Here is a 23,941-nt window from a genome sequence, read left to right as displayed (position 1 = left end):
GGCATCTTGTCCAATGTGCTCATTTTCTAAGTAAGAAAACAAGGCCCAGGAGAAGCAGGGAATGTCTCAAACGCTTGGGCTCTGGTGTCAGACAGATCTGCATCCTAGTTCCAGATCGGCAAATTATTCACTGTGTGAGCTGGGGACAGTTATGTAACCTCTCTAAGCCTCAGTTTCTTCACCCATGTAATGGAGAAAATAATCGTACTAATCTCATAGGTTTGTGGTAAAGATGAAATAGGATAAACACGCTCAGGACTTGCCCATTGTAACTCCTCGGTCAATGTCAGCAGTCATGATAGTAACTAAAAAAAGTGACTCGTAAGCCAAGTCAGCAGCAACAGAACCAGATTTTGTTCCTGGAATATATCAGGGCTACTTTTTTTTACCCATCTAAACACAGTACCTGGAATAAAGACTCATGGGTGCTGACAATTTAAGTATAAGTCCACATTAAATAGAAAGGACACTGTTTCAGGCTTTCTGATTTTGCATTGATCAAAATATTCAATCGGTGATCACATGCTGAGGTCTCAATTTCATGAAGAGTCATACACATTTAGCTTTCCATGAGCAACAGATATTAATCATAAGTGAGTTCAATGATATGCTTTTACGTATCTCCCACCAAAAGCTGCTCATATAAAATAAATGACAAGGTAACTGGCCACAAATAAAAGGTAGGGTTCACGAGCTAATGATCTTACATTTGGCTCTCATTATGGAATAAATCCAATATTCTTTATTTGTACCGTCAGTCAAATATTGCTCCCATCCTGTACCTTGGTCACGGAGGAAACAAGAATGAGGGACATGTGAAGGAAGAAGCCGGCATCGCTCTGCAGTGTGAGATTCGGTTTGGCTAATACAGACTCCAAGGAATCTGGCAGCCAGCAATTACCGATGTTCAGAATGACCAGTTTTTGTCAACATTTACTGCTGTTACATGATTCAACTCAGACTTGAATGTGTTTCCTATACTAAAAAAAGACTCATTAAGAAGCCTCATAAAGAATATTAGTTTTATATCATATGCTCTCAGTACTTAGTACATTTGATAAATGTTAATTGGCAGTCTTTTCAGAAATATTCAGTAAATAGACTGTCAAGTGGGTGCTTAAAACATCCTCTTGTAATTAACTGAAGACCATTTTTCTCTTGATCTGGAAAACAATCCATGTGTATGCAACTGATCTTTACAAATAAGAGTAAATGTAATATGGTATAAATACATCAAAAGGCATCAACTCAGACTATAACGAGATAAGCTCAGTGTAAACAAGAACAAACACCTTTTCCTGTCACACCAGTGTGATTCAGTAGACCAAGAGATGAAGTAAATAGTAATTTGAAAAGTGGCAATTTGTATCCATGCCCAGTATTTAGTATTTCAGCAACTAGAAATAAAATTGTTTGGCAAACTTACCCGCATTTTTGCACAAGCATCTTGGGTTGATTCTGTCCCCCTGAGCTCTTTTATCAGCATAGAACCTAAATACTACAATACAAAACAATACAAAAAAAAAAAATCAATGGTTTAGAAGTGTAACTATGAACAGTGATTTAAAAAACAATCTGTGACAGTACCAACTGGCTAGATTTCCTGGCTTTAAGTTGGTGCATAACTTTTAAGAATGAACAGTAATGAGTCCTAACAAACACACGCTTCGGTAGAGAGTGCATGGTGTTCACCATGGTTCTGAGAGCTGTAAATTGCTCTTTATAATAAAACTGCAGCATTTTCTAAAAATGCCATCCTTCAAATCATATTTAACTGAAAAATGGGAGCATCTAAAAATGTTTTTCTTGTTTTTTCTTTTTTTTTTTTTTTTTTTGAGGCAGCAAAGTCTGCAAAAATAAATCACGCTGCCATCTATGTAATTACAGGGTTGCGTGAGACAGCAGAGGGGCTGAGCAACAGGCACCGCATTTGGGTTTAGCTGGCTGCTTAGGTAATTAACGCCAGGCTGTTCCAAGGCGCAGATGCCATTTTGGACCTTTTCCAGTCACAGCCGTGTGCCCTGTGATGGTTGAACCACCTGAGAAGGGGATGGGAGCGTGTGGGGAGGGACCATGTCATGGCCATTGTTCCACCGCGGAGGGAGCCAGTCCCTGGCGCAAACGGACAGGGGAGGGCTGCATGGGGCACAAGAGAGCTGCGACCCTCTCCTCCAGGGCATCACTGGGCTGTTCGGTAACCAGATCAAGTACTGCCTTAGTACTAAACGCCATGCACGCTCTGGGTTCTGGCTGGGGCGAGCAGTGTTTAGCAAACTATTTTGTCTTTCTATCAGTGAACTCCTCAACTTTTTGAAGCTTCCGTAGGGTTCCTTCCATCTGTCACATTTCCCTCTCTATTTTCCTTCAAAAAAATAAATAAAAAGAGCTTTTCTTTTTTTTTTTAAATGAATGAAAATAATTATTTTCCTGACATGACTGGGAGACCCTGGCACTGTGTAAGAACAGGGCTGCAGTCAGTCCTGGAAGTCCCGGACATCCCTGAGTGGGGGAGGGCGGGCAGCGCCAAGCGGCCGAGGGCTGGTCCAAGGCTCTGAAGGAAGGCCTGTTCAGAAGGCCTCAGGGGTCTGGTGCTCGAGCTCCGGAGGAAGAAGGAGGCATTTCAACCCTACAGATTTTGGGAGATGATTATTGAAACAAACTCCATTCCTCAAGATAAGAAAGCAGTTAAAAAGGTGCAGATAACACAAAATGAAAAAAAAAAAAAAAAAGAGTCTAAATTGCTATGAGATAATCAGAACACCCACATCTTAATTAAGGAAAATGATCTTGGTGAAATCCTTATCTTTTAAGGTATCAGGAAAGTTTGGCCTAATTGAAACACTTGAGAGGCAGCTTCAATGTGCTGGGAGGGTTCAGCTACTTTTCCTGCTGTAGTCATGACAACCAGCGGTCCCAAAACCAACGGTATCTTTTGATCATTTTACCTGTTCAGATTACTCACAATTCTCAGCTAAGCCTAATTCCCTCTCCTATTAAGAAAATACCTAGTAATAGAACCCCACTGATAACAATGAAAAGAACTGGAATGTAGGTTAAGGCTGTAGACCCAGTGTTTTGAGACCACTGGTGAATGGAGATGTCTGTATGTGCTATACTTATACTCATTTCCATCGTAAGACTTCATTCTATGGCATTTCATTTAAAGTATATAACTATATAAGAAGGGAAAACAGGTCTTAAGCTTGTGAGATTAAAAGGGTTATAAAGCTCTGTTTATTTGGATTTCCTCTGTGGAGAGAAAGCTACTTAAAAAAAAAAAAAGAAAAAGAAAAGGAGAACACTTTAGTGGGATGGGCATTTTGGTACATTTTCAATATAAAAGTAAAGAAGCCAGAAATACACCCTCCATCCCTAGTCACAACCGAAAACTGAAGGCACGGTCACTTACAAAAGCTTTGTAATCGCACGACTGGAAGATGAGCTTTTCTGGATGGTGTTGCCAGTACTGAACTGGGGTTGAGGCGGTAGCTTCATTTGGAGGTCGCAAGGTAATGGAAGGTTCTCCCCAGTCTCCTGTCTGAAAATCACATTTATTCTAGAGGTAATATGAGCAGTGGGCAAAGTTCCTTCCCTGTTGCTAGCTTGAGTTCACCTACTCACATGGGCTGTCAATGTGCAAATGTATTTGCGTGTATTATATGTAATGTAAATGCTTTCACTGTTTATTGTGATTTTATATGTGTTAGCATATTTCCTAAAGCTGAGTTAATTTTGAGGTGTTAAAGAAATTGGATCTATTCTTAGAGTGATACCCTAAGCTAAGTAATTTAAAAATAAAAATATTTAAGATATTCATAAACGATTTACTAATTCATACTTTCTGTTATAAGAGAACACCCAATCTCTGAAAGAATTTTGTTTTTAAACTTGACTGTTGGCAATTTTTAGTTTGAATTGCTTTTATGTGCAGAATACTCAGTTGCATAAGTTTCAGTTCTCAGCTATGACATGTACCATGTCCTTTGAATAATTTTATCTCTGGAGAGAAGGTACTGTGTGATACTAAACAACATTTTAGAAGGAAGATTTACTGATGGCAGACAACTGGTTTCCCTCATCTGAATTCATTTGCATTGATATAGCAGCACTGTGACTGTGTGGGAGGTATTCAGCTACCTTCTTCGGAAAACCTAAAGCACAAATAGAGACTAAACATTAAAATACCCTGTTTGGTCATATGTGCATATGCATGTACTTGAGGGTCCTGACTCACCAATACAAGCATCTTTGCATAGGATGGCATATCATACAACACATATGCCCACTAAGGCAGATCCATTATTTTATTATTTTCCACGAGGTCAACCTCAATCTGTTTTAGCTATAGGTATGCCTCGGAAATACTGTAGATTTGATCCCAGACCACTGCCACCAAGTGAATATCACAATCAAGAGCGTTGTAATCTTTTTGCTGGTGGAGGGTCTTGCCTTCCATTTGTAAAAAAAAAAAAAAAAAAAATGCAATATCCGTGAAGCTCAGTGAAGCAAAGTGCAATAACATGAGGCCTGCCTGTGTAACAGTGTAGTGTGAGATCTATAACGTCAAAGGCCTGTGTTGACAGGTCTTTTCTGGGCTCTAGTCTGATTTAGATATTACACATGGGAGATTTCTTACACTTTTCCCTGGTCAAAAATTCTGATTTTTCAAAATTCAGTTCTTTGTTTTCAGGCAGACAGAACTAAAACTAGGCAATTGGCATGTTTAGTTTTAGTTCTGTCTACTTTTCCAACCCGGATTTGGCTGGTCTTACAGAATTATGAGAAATTACCTTTCTTAGGAATTGAAAGAATAGAAACAGGTCTCATGGACTCCCAAACCAAGCAAGCCTTGCCTACAGACCAAGTTCCACAGAAGTACTAACAACTGGGTGGTCACGGCAGGACTCTCTAAGTAGGATTTTCAAGGAGTCTAGGTAGGATCACAGTGCAAAATTCTGGGTGTCGGTATTTGTTTTGTAGGAGAAGAAAGTCTAGAGCTTTCATTAAAGTCCCTGAAAGAATCTAAAAATCCTAAAAGATTAATAACCACAATTCTCCAGGAGTGGCTTAAATAGGATGTGTGTTTTTGGGGGGGACGAGGACTGGCATTCCAATGTTCTCCGTGCATTGTGGACTTGCATTAGGTGGCCTATAAGGTGGCTGCCAATGCTAGAAAGGGATTGGCTTTGCCTTCTGCAAATTTCTAACTGGCTTTGAAAAATCAGAAGAAAAGTCTAGGGTCCCTCAGGAATGCATAGGCCTTTCCATAGAAGCAGAGAGCTTAAAGCTGTTCTCCTTAAAATGGGTCACCTCAATCACAGAAAGAGGAAACTTAGCATCATGCTATGGAGTGTGTGACCAGTCAGAAGCCCTCTTACTTCTCTTCATGCTCTAATCTGAGCTACTAAGTGAATTAGTTTTCTTCTGGTTACTGGTTTACTTGCATATGTAGTGGTTCTTCCATCTGTTACAACTTTACTTAGGATATCAGTTTTAGCATTTTTGTCTGTTTTATGATCCATCCCTGACTCATTCTTGGGATTTCTCTTTATAATTATATGAATGTTTATTATGTAAAAACAATAACTGACTTCAATTAATTTTAGGATTAAATTTTCCTCTAACTTCCTATTTTGATCTTTTCTTTTCCTTTTTTCTCAAACATCTGGATCTTTATTATTTCTCCAGTCTTCATTTGAACTGGCTATGATTTTTCTCTAAAAATAATCTTGTCTAAAATTAAAAATGTAGGCTAAGTGGATTTCAATGTTATTCTGAAGCTGAGTGTAATAACCTTTAAGCGATCATTGTTACAACTCTGGAAACATGCAGCTGTGTGTTCTTAGTTAAAGGCTCTCCCCCATTTATCCTCTGACCTCCCCCATGAACTCTCTTCCCCTTTCTCCCTCCTCCCCATAAAGCAACAACAACACAGCAAATGGGTATTGTACACTTAAGTCACAGGTAACACTGTTAACAGAACAACAGAAGTTTGCACGCAACTCCGTGGAATGATACGAAAGGAGCTGGCTGACATCAAAAGATCCTCCGATCCAGTGTCTGCTGATGTGACAACTCAAACCAAGCATCAGATTTTCATGTTAGCCCTGTCACCATTTAGCAGAGGAACCTCGGCCGAGCTCAACAGGCAGTTTGCACAACAGCCTAAACAGACATGGCAGGAGCTGGGGGCACTATGGTTGCAGGACGAGGGAAGGGTGGAATAAAGCTGAGGTTACAGGGACATTTCAGGTGTTAGTATATTAAGCATGCAAACTATATGCAAACTCATTCTCTAACCACTTAATTAACTCAGGCACTTTTATAATTAAACTTCATTGTGAGTTCCATCCACTGAAAGCAGAACTACAGCCAAATGCTGATCCAAATATTTACATCATCCAACATAAGCTGTAGCAGCCATTGCCCCAGCACATACCACCTCCATCTGGAAATCACTTCTATCTCTTATGAGATAACCACTGAAGAAATTAGTGGTGCATCCATTTAACTTTGTTGAGGTTGCATCATCATCTGCTCTCCTGACTCCGCTTTGTCCAGAAACCACAAACCACCTGCTTTGAATCTGGAGTGATCTGACAGGACCTTCCTTTTGTGTATGGGGGTGGTGGTGGGGAGATAATTGTAGGGAAGAGAAATCTTGACTTTATTTTCTTTCTGGCATTAAAACATTGCTCCAGTCCAAATATCGTTAAATTCCCTATCATGGCTGCATCTTCCTTTCTGGAAATAGAAATTCAGTTTTGTTAGACTTTAGTGCTATTTCTAAAAACTTGTTTTTAAACAGAGGGAAAAGTGTTCCTAAGGTTGACTTGATAAAAAAAATAAATTTATTTTCTTCCTGGATATTCAGCAACTTATTTGTTTTAAAGCAGAGATCTAAAAATATTCAGCAGACTCAGCTTAGGTGTTGAGTTTTCTCTTTGGAATTAATTTAATAGGAGTGGATGAACTTGGCATTATGTATACTGTTGTAAAGGGCACACCAGCCTCAGCCCTCAGGTGGATTCAGCTTCACCCGATTGATTGACAATAAAAATGAACCAGTTCAGAGAATAAGGGTGGCTTTAGGTCTCAATCCCTCCTGGAGGTGCAATTACAGCAGGAAGGCGCTAGGGGGAGCTAGGGAGAGGAGTGGCCACACGGGCTTTCGCCTTATTGGCCACATGGGGTTTTTGCCTTATACATAAAATAAATTCAAGCTGTGAGGCCCGATATTAGTTTCTGTTAAATACTGCATTCATACCCAGATAATACCTATATTTTTTCACATAAATTAAAATGAATAATCTTCCAGTTTAAAATGATTATTAAATATGAGTTAAAAATCAAATAGACCTAAAAGGTCTTTTGCCTCAAATAATGGTTTATAATAAAAACCTTATTTTTAAAAGGAGATCTAAACATGGGTATAATGAAGCAATAATATTTAACTGAAATAAAAAAATAAAATAGAAGACGTCTGGGGTAAACTCTGTCATATTTTAAACTATTATTGACTGGCAGTATTCTTTAGAAAACTTAAGTAATTACAGAAGAAAAATTAGAACGATTCAAGGTACTTACTAAATGCATTCGGGCTAACTCTTTAGAGCTTAAAATACTTAGAGAAAACATCTTCCTTTAGGTTCTTGTATTGAAGGATCATGATATTGCAATAATTTGGCCATGGCTTAAAACCTCATTTACTTGACATATATGTATGTATTTATTTTCTTCAGGATGTATTGATTAAACAGAGGAAAATGTACTTTATTAACTCTCCCTTCAAACTCGAATAAAAATTAACCTTTTAATATAAAGAAGAAACATAGTTTAAGATTTCGAGTTTTCAGCGGAGAACTGATTCTGTGTAACAGGTATTTACCAACAGCCAACTGGAAAGTCACAGTCTGGCTGAGTCTGAAGGATTATAACTGGGTTGCACTTAGCATGATGTGATTGAATCAGATGCCGCTTACACCACCAGCTGAAAAATATCAAACCACTAGCTGAATTTAGTTGTATAACACAGAAAAAAAAATTCACAGAAGTCTACAGATGGATCTTTATTGTACAGCAGGGTCCAAAATGCAGCTTTTAAATGTGTATTATTTCAAAAGGTGGTAGGAGCTGCACTTTTAGTTCACAGGCACCAGATACCTAAGGCAGATGCTAAAACGTTTTATCGGAGAGCTTTCTTCTCAAAAAAGAGAAACTGAAGATAATACATATTCTGTATGCTCTGCAAATACAAAGGGAAAACACTGTCTATATTCCTATTTTCTTCTTGAGAGAACTTATTTACATCCTAAGGATGTCAGTAAATAAAAGCCATGGTTCTGACTTAGCTTTCTAACATGAACATTAAGGTACGGTGTTATCTAAGCCCTGTATTACTCTTTTTATATTTCTTAAAATTAATTTAATTGATTTTTAAAAACAAAGGCTTTTAAATCTTTTTTACTAGGAACTGCTTCCACCTATCTGCTTGTAAATTTAGATCTGAATATTAACAAACATTATTTCCTATTTCTTCAGAACACTTAATGAAAAACTAAAATGAATTTAAATGACAATTGTTAGTTTAAGGCTTTACTTTCAATAATTCTGGCAAATACCAGAGATGGGCTCTGCAAACAATCAGACATGAGATTTATGTGACTGCATTTACTTTCGGTTATCTCTAAGGCACTGAAGAATGCTACATATAGCTCTATGTGTATAAATATGTATATGGATATTTGGATGTGAATGTTAAGAAAAGCTTCCTTCAAACATTCACATATACGAAAGCAGAATGCTGCAGTAGTTCCTTTAAAAAAAAAAATCAAGAATAAAGAATGGTAGTTTGGTCAAATGCAGTTGGTTATCATGAGTTTGTTCCTTTTGAGGATAAAGAGCAGAGATGGGCACTTCTGAACATGAAAAGCAGGTTTTAGCATTTACAGGTTCAGGAGAAACTGCTGGACCACAGAGCAGCGGCACCAGGCAATGTACAGACCCGCACGGTCCCCGAGAGCCAGAAGTACCATGCACAGGAGGGGTGTGCCTGACGCGGCACCCCGAGAGAGGCTCTTCGCATGCCAGCGATTCTCAACCAATTGTCTTAACTTCTCAGACAGTGGGCTATCTGTTGGGAAAAATTTAACAGGATGTAAAAATAGGATTGTATTTTAAAATACCAAATGGAAAAATGCAAACATTAAAATGTTTCCTTTCCAAACAAAAATGAATTTTTTGAAAGTATGCAAAGGTAAAATGTGGATGGACATTTGAATACTATGAAGTAACTCAGAGTAAAGTGGGTCATGACTTCACATACGTTCCAAAGATCAATTCAGTACTGTCAAATGGAAAAAGGCTGAGAACCACTTTTAGCTGTAACAGTGCCTCTCTTGGCTATACTCCTTCCACATTTGCATAAAACTTAACAAAAATATCATGCGAATCATACTCAAATTTATTTCTCACAAGTAAAGCACATGAACCTCTGAGAACTGTTAGACACAATGGGTTAAACAGCCTACAGACACGGGGAATAACACTGATATATATATACATATATATATAAACACACATATATATATCAATTTACCCTTTTCCTTCTTCCTGTAAAAGCAAGTTAACACAGACACCTGGGATGAAAGCCAAAACTCACACGGGACAGATTTTAACTGTAGACTTCAAAACCAAGTATGCTCCTCATTTTAGGACAGTGTTTGCACATCAACTAGGCACAGTGAATGAAGTATAATAGACAAGAAAAAAAACCTCAGGAGTTATTAGACATCACAAATTTTCTGCACAGTCAGGACATCATCTCCTATAGCCACTGACAACACTTTGCAACACATTACACAGCGCAAGTGCAGGACAAGAAAATAACCACTTGTAACCTTACATTATGAACCTGATGGATGGCTGAGAAAGGAAATCCAGCGTTCTGATTCGTCCATATCTCACAGACAGACGACTGCTGATATAAACAGAAAACTATCTCATCTTGTCAATATTTAAAACATGGCGGCTACCGAGGTAGCAGCAAGGAAGGGAAAGAGGAAAATAATAAAAAGCAAAGAATCACATTTCTTAAAAAAAAGAAAAAGAAAAGAAAAAAGCTAAAAAAATATGCCCAAGGTTTAATAATTGATTTCCAAGCCATTCTTTTGCTTAAAAACATTTTAGGTCAGCTAGAATTTAAAAAAAAAAAAAAAAAGAAAAAAAAAAGATCATTTATGTATTACCGTTAAGTCAACGGAAACTACCAATCACTCCCGGAAAAGTAAGCTGTGGTTTGTAGTTGCCAAAGAGAACGGAAATAGCTTCCCTCTTCACATCATTCCTTTCAGGGATCAATATTTTCAAGAAGGATGGGGAGAAAACCTTTAACACAGGTCAAACATCTTTATTTTCTTATCTCCAAACGACCACGTGCAAAACAATGCAATAAAATGACTTTGATAATTTGGCCATTGCTGATTTGATAACCCTAGGAGACATTTTCCTCTGAGAGTTCTCCAAGGCAAATCTCTGTGGCTGAGGAGGAAAGGAGTGTCAGCACCCTCCCTGCAGCAGGAGGGTGTGCTGGCAGAGGTGCTGGGAGGAGGACGGAGCAGGAATGGGTAGGGTGGGGAAGCTAGGTTCTGTTATTCAAGCAGAGACTTTGAGGAGCAGCACCTGGTGAGCCTAATGAATCAGTTTGGCAGTTCGCTCTCTCCACCACACCATTACCAATGGAATAACTAACCATCGTTAAGAGCCAATAAGGTCTGCTTAGGACCAAATGCCAAACTAACCAACACCCCCCTCCTAGGAGTGTGAGTAGAAACCACCAAGTAAACTGACTAGGCTCCTGGCTGACCTTTACAGAGTCCTTTGCCTGCATTCCATCATTCTAAAGACACCATGAAATTGAGTCACAGGAGATGGCAAGCACTGCGTACATCCCGCATATCCCGAGAATTCACGAGCGGGCACTGTAGAAATCAGAGCAGGGAGGAGATAAAAACACACCCGCAATACAGTTTGGGAACCCAGCAAAGAACACAACTGAAGAAAAAAAAGTCAGCTTCCCCCTGGCTAAATGTTTCCCCCATCTCCACCCTCCCGGAAACGCTCATCAGAAATTTAACATCTCTCTCCAGTTACAATGGCATCACCACACACACCTACACCTTTGCTTTCCAACCCTTCTGTCACCTGGATGGCTTGCTGGGGACAAGACTGTCAGGTTCCCAGTTCTATTAAGCAAGAAAGATCTCCGGGTGTGACCAAAAGGCACGGCCCACCAAATTCCCCTTAAACCAGCTCTTCTCAGTTCCCTCTCTCAACTCCATGTTATTTTCTCCACAGGGCATCTTGCTCTTCCTACTTAAAAAATAAAAATAAATCTCTAGCAGGTTAAGTCCTGGGCCCATTTTTCCCCGCAGCCTCAGTCTCCAATAGCTGCCATCTGATTTAAATATATTAACTTCAAGCTTTCGTGGGATTACCATCCGAACAGGCACAGACTGACTCCCAGGATACCCTTGACCTTTCCAGCACTCACGCCCACAGTTCTGAGCTAATTCTTGTACATAAATCACATCTTCTGCACATTCACAGGCTGTCAGTGCTAGAAGTAACCCAGGGACCACCTGTCATTTGACAGATGAAGACACTGACATTCAGAGAGGTGAAACGGCTTGCTCAGGTCATGCAGGGAGGTGTCACAACATGTCAGCCTGCTGGGATAGCTAGGAAGGGGAGCCAGCCTGGTCCCGACCTCACCGGAAGGCAGAGGGACTCTCCAGTCATATGATCCCGAAACAAGTATATATACATGGAACTGGTTCATCAACAGCCTTAACTCCTCTGGGGTTCAAATACCTGAAAGTTTTCTTGTTTTCCCATCATTGTTCCCCATGGGCCATGCCCAGTCCCCCCTCCGCAATGGGCAACAGGCCACATGATATTTCAGGAAGGCTGCGTGACTTCCTGGTCACTTTGCGTCTTGAAGAATCCAGTGTATACAAAACTCCAATGTCATATCTGACTCAGACGTTGCTCTCCCTCATCACAGGCCAGTCTTGGGGCTCAAACAAGCTGGGGAGTCATGGTCAGCTGTGGATGCCACCAACCCCGAGCTATGTGTCCTTCAGGTGCTTAGTTGGGGAGGAGGGTACAGAAGGGCCAGGCCTCTTTTTTTTATCTGGCAGGGACTGAGCTGTCTCTGATGGTTGTCAGGGTAACAGTAACTCAGGGAATTCTCTGGAGGCCCTGCAGGGGCAGGCTGGGGTCCCCACTACAGTTCCTGATGGGCAGGATCTGGCTCCAACCTGGCTTCCTCCACTCAGCCCTCCTTGAACACATGCACACACCTCAGGTGGAACGCAGGGGAGAGCGCCCCAGCCCAGCCGCCCTGTGCACGCCCACTCGCATCACACGGACACATTCTCGTCATGCGGGTGTGCTACTCAGGGACCACCCCCTCTCTGCCAGGGCATCTCTCTCCAATGCCCTATTCTTCAGCTCAGGTTGGCGCTATGTGTATCTGCCTGCCAGCAGTTCAACTGTGGAAAGAGATGTGTTTCCCTTCCTGCAGGGTCCCCCATTCTGGGGAGCTGTCCCTCATGGAGGCCTTCTCACCAGGCTGGGACCGCACGGGACACGTGCTCTCTCCTCTCTCAAAAGAGGGAAGAAAGCCTCGTGTCTTCCCACGATGACTCAGACAATTCTCTGCCTTTCCCTAGCACCAATCTTCTGCTACATGGGCTGGTAGCTGACAAGGGGTGTGTTCACCATCCCTTGGTAAACTCAAAACAGGGCACATCTTTCTCTTTAGATTGTGTGGTATTTACAGGAAAATTCCCACCTAACTTCCTGCTACATGAATACATCTCACAACAGTCACAGAAACTTACCAAGTTACGGAGGAAAAAGAAGATCTCACGCCATACTTACATTTTTAAAAATTCATAAAATAATTTTCTCAATGAAGAAAAAACCCAACTCTAATCACATACACTGAAGAGTTTGTATGTGGCTTATATATCTTTTAAGGAAGTTAGAATGACTATTTTCCATTTATAAGCTATGTTTGAAACTTAGAAAAAGTAAAACCGTTATCATTTCCAATAATTACATGACTCATTGCAAATGGTACAGAGTCATACTTTAAAAAGAGTTTAAAATAGAGGCAGTTAATGGTATTTTAGTTATGAAAGTAGTTTTTTTAAAAAAGCTTGTGCATTTCAGATATCACAGTTATTCTGTTGGCAATTAAGGATTTATCAGCTCATACAGCAGTAACTTAAGGTGGACCAACTGTAACTGGACCCTTTATAATATGAAATGGCTTTTCTGGACACATGGTTATTAGACTGAGTGCTGGAATAAATATTTTTAAATACAGAAGTTTCTACTGCAGAATTTCATTATATTTATGAAGACAATATTTCAGGGTATATATAACATGTATTAAAGTACCGAGTTTGGAAAAGTTTTGAGAAAGAAAATATAATAGAAGCAATAACATTTCTCTAGGGGCCCCAATTCCTAGAACAGTAGTGATTTAAATCTAAGTTTTAATTAAGCCTTGTCTTCACCGTAAAGATGAATAATAATAGTACTTGACCTACATATCTCACGCGGCTGTTGTGCAGCTCATGGTAAGCGTCGTAAGACAGAGAACTTTTTCACAATTTCTAGGGCCTCACTTCCTAGGACCTCCAGAACACAGAAGGCCGTCGCATGTATGGACCAAATGAATGGAAACACAGAATGTGTTAAAAATGTCCTAATACCTTTGCTAACGGCAAAGCCCCACAGGGACATTAATGTTATTCGTCAGCATTTGTCGTTGGTCCAGGTGGTTGTTGCCACTTGTAACTTTAAACTAGTCACTGCAGACACTCTTTTGGTAAAATGCACCAGAAATTAACCCTACAGACTTGTTAAAAAAAAGTTCTCATTTTTCCTGATAAGGGCTGAAAAAATGTGGCCAATTTGGTTGAAGAGAGGAGGAATATTTGTAATTAGCATGCCTATATGTTACAAGGCTGCTTGAAGACAATTCTATAAAAAGGATGTTAAACACCCCTTTGCAATTTAATTTGCTTATTAATCTTTTCTCAATCCCTTTTCCATGTATACTGTAAAGGCTAATGTAGTTTATCTAAACCCAAATTACCATGAAATCAAAATAAATGGGGATTAAGTAAAAATACAGTAGTCTTTTTTTGTGTGACAGAGACAGAGAGAGGGATAGGTAGGGACAGATAACAGAGGAAGGGAGAGAGATGAGCAGCATCAATTCTTCGTTGTGGCGCCTTAGTTGTTAATTGACTGCTTTCTCATAAGTGACTTGATGGGGGGGAGGGGTGCTACAGCAGAGTGAGTGACCCCTTGCTCAAGCCAGCGACCTTTGGGCTCAAGCCAGCGACCATGGGGTCATGTCTATGATCCCACGCTCAAGCCAGTGATCCTGCGCTCAAGCTGGTGAGCCTGCACTCAAGCCTGCGACCTTGTATTTCGAACCTGGGTCCTCTGTGTCCCAGTCCGATGCTCTATCCATTGTGCCACTGGTCAGGCAAAATACCGTAGTCTTATAACTAAGATATAATTAGTAATTTTAAAAATTTAATTGGGTGAGATTATAATTAATAATTTAATATGTATTTCTTTGACTATAAAAACAGAAATTTGAAGGTGTCTAATTGTATCTTTAGTTCAGACCTGTCTGCTTACTCTGGAAACATTTTCTTAAAATACAACATATATCTTGCTCTTGTTACCATCTGTATCTCAGAGGTTATCATGAAATAAGTTCAGAAAATACAACATATCTGCATTGAAATCTAAGAATAAAATAAAAGCATATTACCTATCTCTAAGGTTTTCTTCCTAAGGGGGACTTCCTGTTCACTTGGGAGCAATCCAGTTCTCTCCCCTGCATCATCCATTTCCCCCTTGTTACTGGATGGAGCAGTCCCAAAAAGTGCCGCAATATCTTCCCCTCAGAGCAAACAGGCTCCTTTCCTTGGACCCAACATCCTTCTTGAGGCCCTGCTCAATTTCTGTTCTTCTTTAAGAAGCTAAGCTCCCCAACAGGCATCCACACGGCCTCTGCTGTCCCTTTTCCTTTTGCCCCTTTTCCTGTTGTCACCTGAGCCCCTTGTACTGAAACTGCTCTTCGCAGGACCCCCCCCCCCCCCCACTCCGCCAACTCCAGCTGTTCATCTGCCTTGACCTAGCCGACACACCTGGTCACTCCTTCCATTTCCCAGCTTCCTCTGCTGGCTCCTATGACCCGATCATCCTCTGATCCCTGGAGCATCAGTCCTCAGTCCTTTTTTTCCTCTCTCTGAGCAGTTTCATTCTATCCCAATGTCAAATGTGTATCTCCAGCCCAGAGCTCTCTTCTGATCTCCAGACTCGGATCTCCAACCATCCTCTTGACACCAGCACTTTGATGATTAATAGGTATCTTTTTTTTTTTTTTAATTAAGTGAGAGGTGAGGAGGCAGGGAGGCAGAGAGACAGACTCCCACATGTGCCCTGACCAGGATCCACCCCGTAAGCCGCCTATCGGGCAATGCTCTGCCCATCTGGGACCACTGCTCTGTTGCTTGGCAACTGAGCTATTTCAGCGACTGAGAAGAGGCTATGGAGCCATCCTCAGTGCCCAGGGCTGACTTGCTAGAACCATTTGTGCCATGGCTGTGAGAGGAGGACAGGGGGAGGGGGGAGGGAGAGGGGTGGAGAAGCAGATGGTTGATTCTCTTGTGAGCCCTGACCAGGAAATGAAGCCAGGACTTCCAGGTTTGACATTGGGCTGGGCCTGTGTGTGCTGGGCCTACACTCTACTGATGAGCCAACCAGCCAGGGCCTAATAGATACCATAACCTTAAATTAAACTCCCAAAACCAAGTTCCTGAGTATCTCACCTGCGCGTTAAGCTTTCTTACCTTAGCACGCGCCAAACTCCTTCTTCCAATTGGAGTCATCCTTTTACTCACATTGCGCACTTAGCCCAGGAAGGAAATCCTATTGAATCTACTTCTAAAATCTTCTCACCCTCTTATTACTACCAGGTCCAAGCCACTACCTTTTCTTACTTGGATGACTGCATTTGCTTCCAAACTGGTCTCGCTGCTTTCATCCTCGTTCCCTTTGTCCTTTTTCTCAATACAAGAGCCGACAGGATCCATTTAAAAAGAAAACCATATCATGCCACTTTGCTCAGAAGAGAAGTCAGAGCCCTAACAAAGGCCCGCAAAGATCCCCGTCCTCTGGCCCCGCCCCTGCCCCTCTGCCCCCCTCCCTCCCAGCCTCCCTCTCATCCCTGCTCCACAGCAAAGCACAGTCTGGCTTCAAAGCCTCACGCTTGTTGCCCCCTCTGCCGGGACTGTTCTTCCCCCTGTGCTGCAGGACCAGCTCCCTCTCGTCCCTCAATGTCACCTTCTCAGAGAAGCCTTCCCTACACACCCAGCATTTTGTACCCAAGTCAAGTCTATGCGCTCCACACTGGAAAGGGATTATTATTCTTTCAAGCAGAAATTGAAAAAAACTTCAGCACATAAGCACCTGTTTCCCTGGCACCCAGGCATTCATTCAAAGATAGTTACTGCTCATCTGTCGGGTGCAAGGCTTGGGTCACAAGCGAGCAGCGTCCCACCCTGCTTTTAGCCCATGTTTACGCGATGGAAGTGGCTATGGACGCCACCCTTTTTGCCATCGGCAGGACCAGCAGTAAATTGGGAGTCAGAGGCTGGTGGCAGGTCTTGGAGTGGAGCCAGACGACGAGCCCTCCATCCCCTTACCAACACCGACGGGGCTCTGAGGCCCTTCCGGGAGCCAGCCGAGGCTGCAGCGCTCGTTTAATAAAGATACTCGTATGAATCGAGCCCTCTGGTCAGATTCTACAGAGATGAAATTTTCTGCCTTGTTCTAGCCCTGAAAAAAAAAAATTAACTTTTCCTGTTCCTCCCTTATGTTTGTCATAATTCTTTCACACTACGGGGTGCTGAGAATCGACCAGAAAGAATCCAACAAGAAAAAAGGAAAGTTCGGAGCAGAAGCTAATGGAATAATCAAATCAATCCCTTCTCTGGGATGACAGTGCTTCTAAAATAAAAACAAAAACAAACTTGAAGAGCGAATGAAACAGCTTCAAAGGCAAAAGAAAAAAGGACAACTCGACAAAGGAGGCCTCGGTCAGCAGCCGGCAAACTCCACGGCTCTTGAGCGGAGATGAAACCAGATGGGATCTGCCCAAGAATGACGCTGAACAAATTCAGTTCAGCCAAGGAATAATGCACCCAACACCCTGTTTGCATCTTTTCTTCCTGCAGGAACAGCCCCGCGGCCTCTTCTGGGCACTTTACGACCCTGCCTGGAAATCAGAACATCACCCACCACCGTTGTCTGTCCCAAGTCAGCCGAGGCCAGCGTGGTGTCCTTTCTCAGCTGCAGGTGCGGGAGCAGCCTCGCAGGTGAGTTTTGCAGTATGTCCACGACCCCTGCACCAACTGCGTGGGATTCTTCTCTTCACCTGCACTGTGGCCAACTCAAGTTAGGGTTTCTTACCCCTGGCCCTTTTCTTTATTTGTTCTTTATTTATTTTTATTGTTATAATTGAAAAAAAGTCTTTTCAATTTTTCAATTACAGCTGACATTCAACATTGTATTAGTTTTAGGTGTACAGCACAGTGTTAGACACTTACGTAACTTAGGAAGTGATCCCATAAGAAGTCTTGTACCCTTGTGGCACCATACCCCGCTGACCCTTTCAATAAAAGCTTTCAGATGAACGATTTAATTTGCAGGGAATGCTAGACTCAAGAAAAAAAAATGTTGCTTCCTGTCATTTCTCCACCTTTCTGAAGGGCAATCCTCACAAACCTTTCTGATTGTGACTTTCCCCCATGTCTACAGGGAACTTCTCGGACAGACTGGTAGTCACCTGCTGGAAGTGAAAAGCCAGGCCAACAGTTGTTTCTCCATGTGTGACCTACCATTGCTGGTGTCAACATTCATCAATCTAGCAACAGTGGAAGAAGTAAACACCGCATTTGGTCCCATCGTAAGTACACTGGCATAACATATATTCTCATATTATCTGCATTCTGCCCAAGTTTATGGTTCTCCCTTCCCTCCCTTTCTCCCTTCCTTCTTCCCTGCCTCCCTCCCTCTCTTCCTTTTCCCTCTCTCCCTCCTTCCCTCCCTTCCTTTCTCCTTTCCTTCCTTTCATTTCTTCCTTCTCCCTCCCTCCCTCCCTCCCTCTTATCCTTCCAACTTTTATTCTGATACTGATAGCACATAAAATAAGCCTTCAGCTGCCAAGTAGGCGAGAACTATAGGCTATGTGGTTCCTGTTATTCATCTGTAGAGATAATATATAACTGCATTCCCTAGTATGACAGTTGTATCCCTAAATGACATTACACAATTATTTATAAAATCTCTTCACAAGAAAAAAATAGAGCAGAGAAAAAAAATGGAACACTAAATCCAGATTTTGTTGTATAGCTCCCCAGGTCCTCTGGGAGTGGCAGGAATGTAAGTCAACCGAGATCATGCTATTTATTGCAATATGGGCTATTTAACTTGTTCTACCTCCAAGTTTGGATGCCACCATAAACAGGACAACTAAAAGGCAGAAATATTAATAACTCATTCAGAAAAGCAGCGATCAGCTTTTTATCATAACAGGAATTGCTGCAAAGAAACTCGATTTTGCAAAGTAATGTTGTTCTTTGCCTGTAACATCTCTTTAAAATATACATTATGTTCCTTTCTTGCAAACTGAAGCTGTCATTTTCTCTATTTAAACCCACTTATTAACTTTATGCTCAACGTTGCTTCTGGCCTCTGGTAAGAAAAGAGGTATTGGACAAACTCCATTATTTCCTCATTTTATCCTTGTGGAAAATATTGGGATAAAAGATCTAGCTGAACGATGATCTTAAATGATGCCAACCTAAGGGGTCTCTGTAGAAAGTTACAGCTTTTCCCTCAGTTCTATCTGTTCAACACTGAAATCAATACATCGTAGGGTCGCTTGAATGGCATGCTTTTTGGAGATAGGCTTTTAAAATGAGCACGTGACATATTCAGGAAGGATCACTAATACACAGAGTGTTGACCAAGTTTTAAAAAAGCATGGGCAGACTAGGATTACTGGATAAACCTGATGAAACTATGGTAGCTGGAAAGTAATAATATTAATGTAAAATCCTGCATTAAGGTTGAACACACACACACACTGCTGAGGGTTGAGAAGGGAGGCATGGCTCATGGCCATTAATGAAGGCTGGAAAACTTCCAGAGCTGGGGAAATAGGACGTAGTGCAGCCCACGTCCCACTTATCAGAGTGATATTGGCAAGGAGCTGGGTATGGGTTAATATAGTGAGGGGAAGACATCAGACTGTCTTTAGTCTTAAAGAATTCTTCTCAGCCTGGCCGGTTGGCTCAGTGGTAGAGCGTCGGCCTGGCGTGCAGGAGTCCCGGGTTTGATTCCCGGCCAGGGCACACAGGAGAAGCGCTCATCTGCTTCTCCACCCCTCCCCCTCTCCTTCCTCTCTGTCTCTCTCTTCCCCTCCCACAGCCGAGGCTCCATTGGAGCAAAGTTGGCCTGGGCACTGAGGATGGCTCTGTGGCCTCTGCCTCAGGTGCTAGAATGGCTCAGGTCGCAACAGAGCGATGCCCCAGATGGGCAGAGCATCGCCCCCTGGTGGGCATGCCGGGTGGATCCCAGTTGGGTGCATGCGGGAGTCTGTCTGACTGCCTCCCCGTTTCCAACTTCAGAAAAATACCAAAAAAAAAAAAAAAAATTCTCCTCAGCAAGAGAGAGCAGGTTTCTCCTTGTTTCAGAGATAGCATTAACTGTGTAGGAGGTTCAGGCAGGCTTCTTTCAATTCAATATAAGACAAAGGTTAGAACTTCGTCAATGACAGAGCTGCTTCATAAAGTAGGGGCCTCCTTTCCAGTGAGAAGTATAAGCAGAACCTTGTGACTGTCTGTTAAGGATGCATTAGAAAGGGTGCTACACCATGAGACAGGACTAGATAGATACATCCTCTGGGCCCTTCCCACCCTCAAATCCCGTTTTTCTTTAACAGAAGAATAGAAGATTCTCCTAGGCCTTAATGCATAGAAAGAACTACAACCTTGTATGATGCTGAATTCAAAGCTCATTAAAATAGCGACCCACACAGAAAGGGGGTCACCCCTCATTTCACAACTGTAGACATGAAGCAATTGTTTGCTACTCCTGATTTGTAAAGAATGAAAAACTGGATGCCAGGAGCGAACAATATTTATTTATTTATTTATTTGTTTATTTATTTAAATTTAGTGAGAGTAGGGAAGGCAGAGACAGACTCCCACATGCGCCCAGACCAGAGTCCACCTGGCAAGCCCACTAGGGGGCGATGCTCTGCCCATCAGGGACCCTTGCTCTATTGCAGGGGTCCCCAAACTTTTTACACAGGGGGCCAGTTCACTGTCCCTCAGACCGTTGGAGGGCCGGACTATAAAAAAAAAACTATGAATAAATCCCTATGCACACTGCACATATCTTATTTTAAAGTAAAACAAAACAAAACAAAATAAAAAAAAACGGGAACACATACAATATTTAAAATAAAGACCAAGTAAATTTAAATCAACAACTGACCAGTATTTCAATGGAAACTATGCTCCTCTCACTGACCACCAATGAAAGAGGTGCCCCTTCTGGAAGTGCGGCGGGGGCCGGATAGATGGCCTCAGGGGGCCACATGTGGCCCATGGGCCGTAGTTTGGGGACCCCTGCTCTATTGCAACCAGAGACATTTTTTAGTGCCTGAGGCAAAGGCCATGGACCCATCCTTGGTGCCTGGGGCCAACTTGCTCTAATCAAGCCCCGGCTGCAGGAGGGGAGAAGAGAGAGAGAGGTGAGAGAGAGAAGTGATAGGGGGAGGGGTGGAGAAGCAGATGGGTGCTTACTGTGCACCCTGACTGGGAATCGAACCAGGGACATCCACACGCCAGATTGATGCTCTACCACTGAAACTTCCCTTGAGTAGAAAAAAGCCTGTTTGGGAATAGAACCAACCCAGAAGAACGCAGAGCCAGAGGGCAAGATATACAAGTACTGTACTGGGATCAGGTCTACCTGGGCTTTGTAGCAAAATGATTCCAATGCATGTCCTTTTATGCTTAAGACCTCTTGAGTTGGATTCTTGTTACTTCCATACATCCAGATGAGTCCTTACTAGCACGTGACTTTAGTCATATACAAACAGAATTAACTCAGCACTGCATAATCAGCCCCATTTCCTCTAGACATTACAAAACCCTCTATTTTTTTTAACACTGGGGAAAAAAAAAGGAAGAGAAGGAGAATAATAGAATTTTCCTACCCTTGAAAATTTAGCAAGGTCAGATTATAACAGCCAAAATTCTGACCTGTGGACCCAAGAACTGGACTGAATATAATGAGAAACAGTCCAAAAATTTAACAAGTGGAAAAGAGCCTGGCGCGCCTCTTTGCGACCAAGCGGCTCAGTGTCAGCAAGCCTGAGGCACCGTGAGCAATCACAAAGTCACGGCTGCTGAGGCAGGGCTTTTATAGATTGTCAGAGCTCTCTTATTTATTTAGTTAAAAATGGGATCTTTTCTACAGATTTTTTTTTTTTTAATCCATGGTCTAGTTTTAATTGGCAACATTCACCTTGATAAAGTCCCAGCACATGGAGGGAAGGTAGAGATAGTAGCGCTCCCCTAGCAAAATGCCTAGTGGTGTTCGGGTCTGCCCAGCACCTGTCAGGACAAACTCCTAGCTGTCTAATTTGCCTCACTGATGGGTTTGATAGAGAGTAAAAGAACCAAGACTTTTAAGATAAGTATCAGAACCTAAAAATGCTCCTACTTTTCCCATTTTTTTTTTAAGATCAATGAACAGGATAGCCAGTAACATGACAATGTGGCCTGAAGGACACTCATCGTATTGGAATTTCCAGCCCCAAAGTTGTCACAGGGAGAACAGTGTATATTTTGAGAAAAGGCAATTAACTGTTCCACATTCATAAACAAGGTGTGCAACCCATCAGATTTAAGTTTCAAGTATGAAAACCATATTTTCCACTTTTGCTTGGTACAGTGCCTTTAGGAATAGATGGCTGGTGGTCTAGAGTTCCTGGTTTGAAACAGGGCATAGACAGATAGTATCAATATCCTATTATCACTGAAACTGGTGTGTTGGCTTGTCAATCTGACCAGCTGTCAAATTGAGAGTTCCTGATGGAAGAAAGAGCTTACTGAGTTTATCCTTAACCCTTCTTTTTCATTATATAGTATCAGTCTGTGTTTAAGCATCAGAGTTGCTCTTTAGGCCTTCATGGAAGAAAATATTGAAGCCATGGACAGGCTGAGCCTTCTTAAAGTAGTGGCTAGGTGATGGAAATCTAAATTTAAAAATAGCCACTAACGACCCTGGCTGGTTGGCTCAGTGGTAGAGCGTCAGCCCAGCTGGATGTCCTAGGTTTGATTCCCAGTCAGGGCACACAGAAGAAGAAACCATCTGCTTCTCCACCTCTCCCCCTCCCCTTCTCTCTCGCTCTCTCTCTCTCTCTCTTCTTCCCATCCTGCAGCCATGGTTCAACTGGTTCAAGCGAGTTGGCTCCAGGTGCTGAGATGGCTCCATGGCCTCTGCTTCAGGCACTAAAAATAGCTCAGTTGCCAAGCAATGGCCCAAGATAGGCAGTGCATCACTCCACAGGGGGCTTTCCAGGTGGATCCTGATCAAGGCACATGCAGGAATCTGTCTCTCTGCCTCCCCTCCACTCACTGAATAATAATAAAAAAAAATAGCCACTAACTTATGGGCATTTAAAAATGATATAACACAGTAATAAGAAAACTTGCATAATTTGAGTATGGGGAGGAATCACTTAAAATGCTGTTGCTATTTTCTAAAGGCTGAATCTATAAATCCCCATAATGCCAGAACAGTGGGAAGAATTTCTAGGAACAACAGGCTTTCCCTCCCGGGAAGGTACAAAAGAATAAATTATGATCTTCTTTTTTTTCCAGAGATGGCTAAGCATTTGCCTCATGGCTTTTTGACATATATTGAATACATGCTTCTCTAGTTAACAAGTTTGTGTACTGTGTATTTCAAACAAGTTCTAAATCTCATTTAAAGAAAAAAAAAATCCTTTCTTGCTCAATGCTAATCTTACCCCTTTACAGCGATAACACGCTAATTCTATGAGATTTTCCTTGCTATACACTTTGGTACCCTGTACTTGCAGGGAACTAGTTCATCTCTCATCTGCTTTCCTTGGCTTTGATGATCATTCTGTACAGATCCCTTCTCCATCATGGTAGATGCTCCTTGGGAGCCTTCATAAAGAGGAAAATCCCAGTTCCATTCTCAATATGCATTCAAAGCATGGATAACACTAGAACAAAGAGACTGTTTTTATAGAATGCTATAACCATCTGATAGCTTTGGCATTAACTGGCCCTATGATGAATCGGGGACCTTTGAATTAGGGACTGACAGGTGATATGTACCCGAATTGTTAGTCATATCATCTATATATCTATATATATGTAATGATTTACAGTTTGAAATATGCTTTCACATGAATTAGCTTATCTGATACACACAAACCCGAGAGGCAGGCATTATCCACATTAAAGGCAAGAAAATGGAATTTCAGAGCAACAGCATGACTTAAACATGCTGGCTTAAACATGTTTCTTTCAGGTCACAGCCAGAAAGAAACTGAATCAAAACTCTAACTGAAGAAGCCACTGAGGAAATGGCATTATTTTTTGGAGAAACCCCACAAGCAAGAACTTCGCTGTTAATGCAGCAACCCCCACACCGATGTGCAAAGCTCTTTGCAAACGGAGAAAATGGGCAGAGTTCTTCCAAGATGTGCAGGGTGGCTTCCCACTAA

At 41.9% G+C, this 23,941-nt stretch overlaps 1 protein-coding gene across 7 annotated transcripts in view; it reads right to left on the bottom strand.

Moving 5' to 3' along the window:
* Positions 1–23,941, bottom strand: part of ANKS1B (ankyrin repeat and sterile alpha motif domain containing 1B) — a 1,043,795-nt gene that overhangs the window by 54,023 nt on the left and 965,831 nt on the right. For 3 of the 7 annotated variants that reach the window (XM_066357202.1, XM_066357198.1, XM_066357208.1), the window contains exons 20-21: positions 3,410–3,538; positions 1,427–1,498 (exon numbers count right to left, since the gene is read on the bottom strand). In XM_066357202.1, the coding sequence (XP_066213299.1) occupies positions 1,427–1,498; positions 3,410–3,538 (201 nt within the window). Of the gene's footprint in view, positions 1–1,426; positions 1,499–3,409; positions 3,539–9,904; positions 9,980–23,941 lie in introns of all 7 variants that reach the window. The other 4 variants (XM_066357188.1, XM_066357218.1, XM_066357179.1 and 1 more) reach the window with 2 other exon arrangements.

The sequence above is a fragment of the Saccopteryx leptura genome, chromosome 1 (genome assembly GCF_036850995.1).
Source record: "Saccopteryx leptura isolate mSacLep1 chromosome 1, mSacLep1_pri_phased_curated, whole genome shotgun sequence".
NCBI lineage: Eukaryota > Metazoa > Chordata > Mammalia > Chiroptera > Emballonuridae > Saccopteryx > Saccopteryx leptura.
The sequence above is the reverse complement of the archived record's forward strand: the minus strand, read 5'-3'. Positions and strand labels throughout refer to the sequence as shown.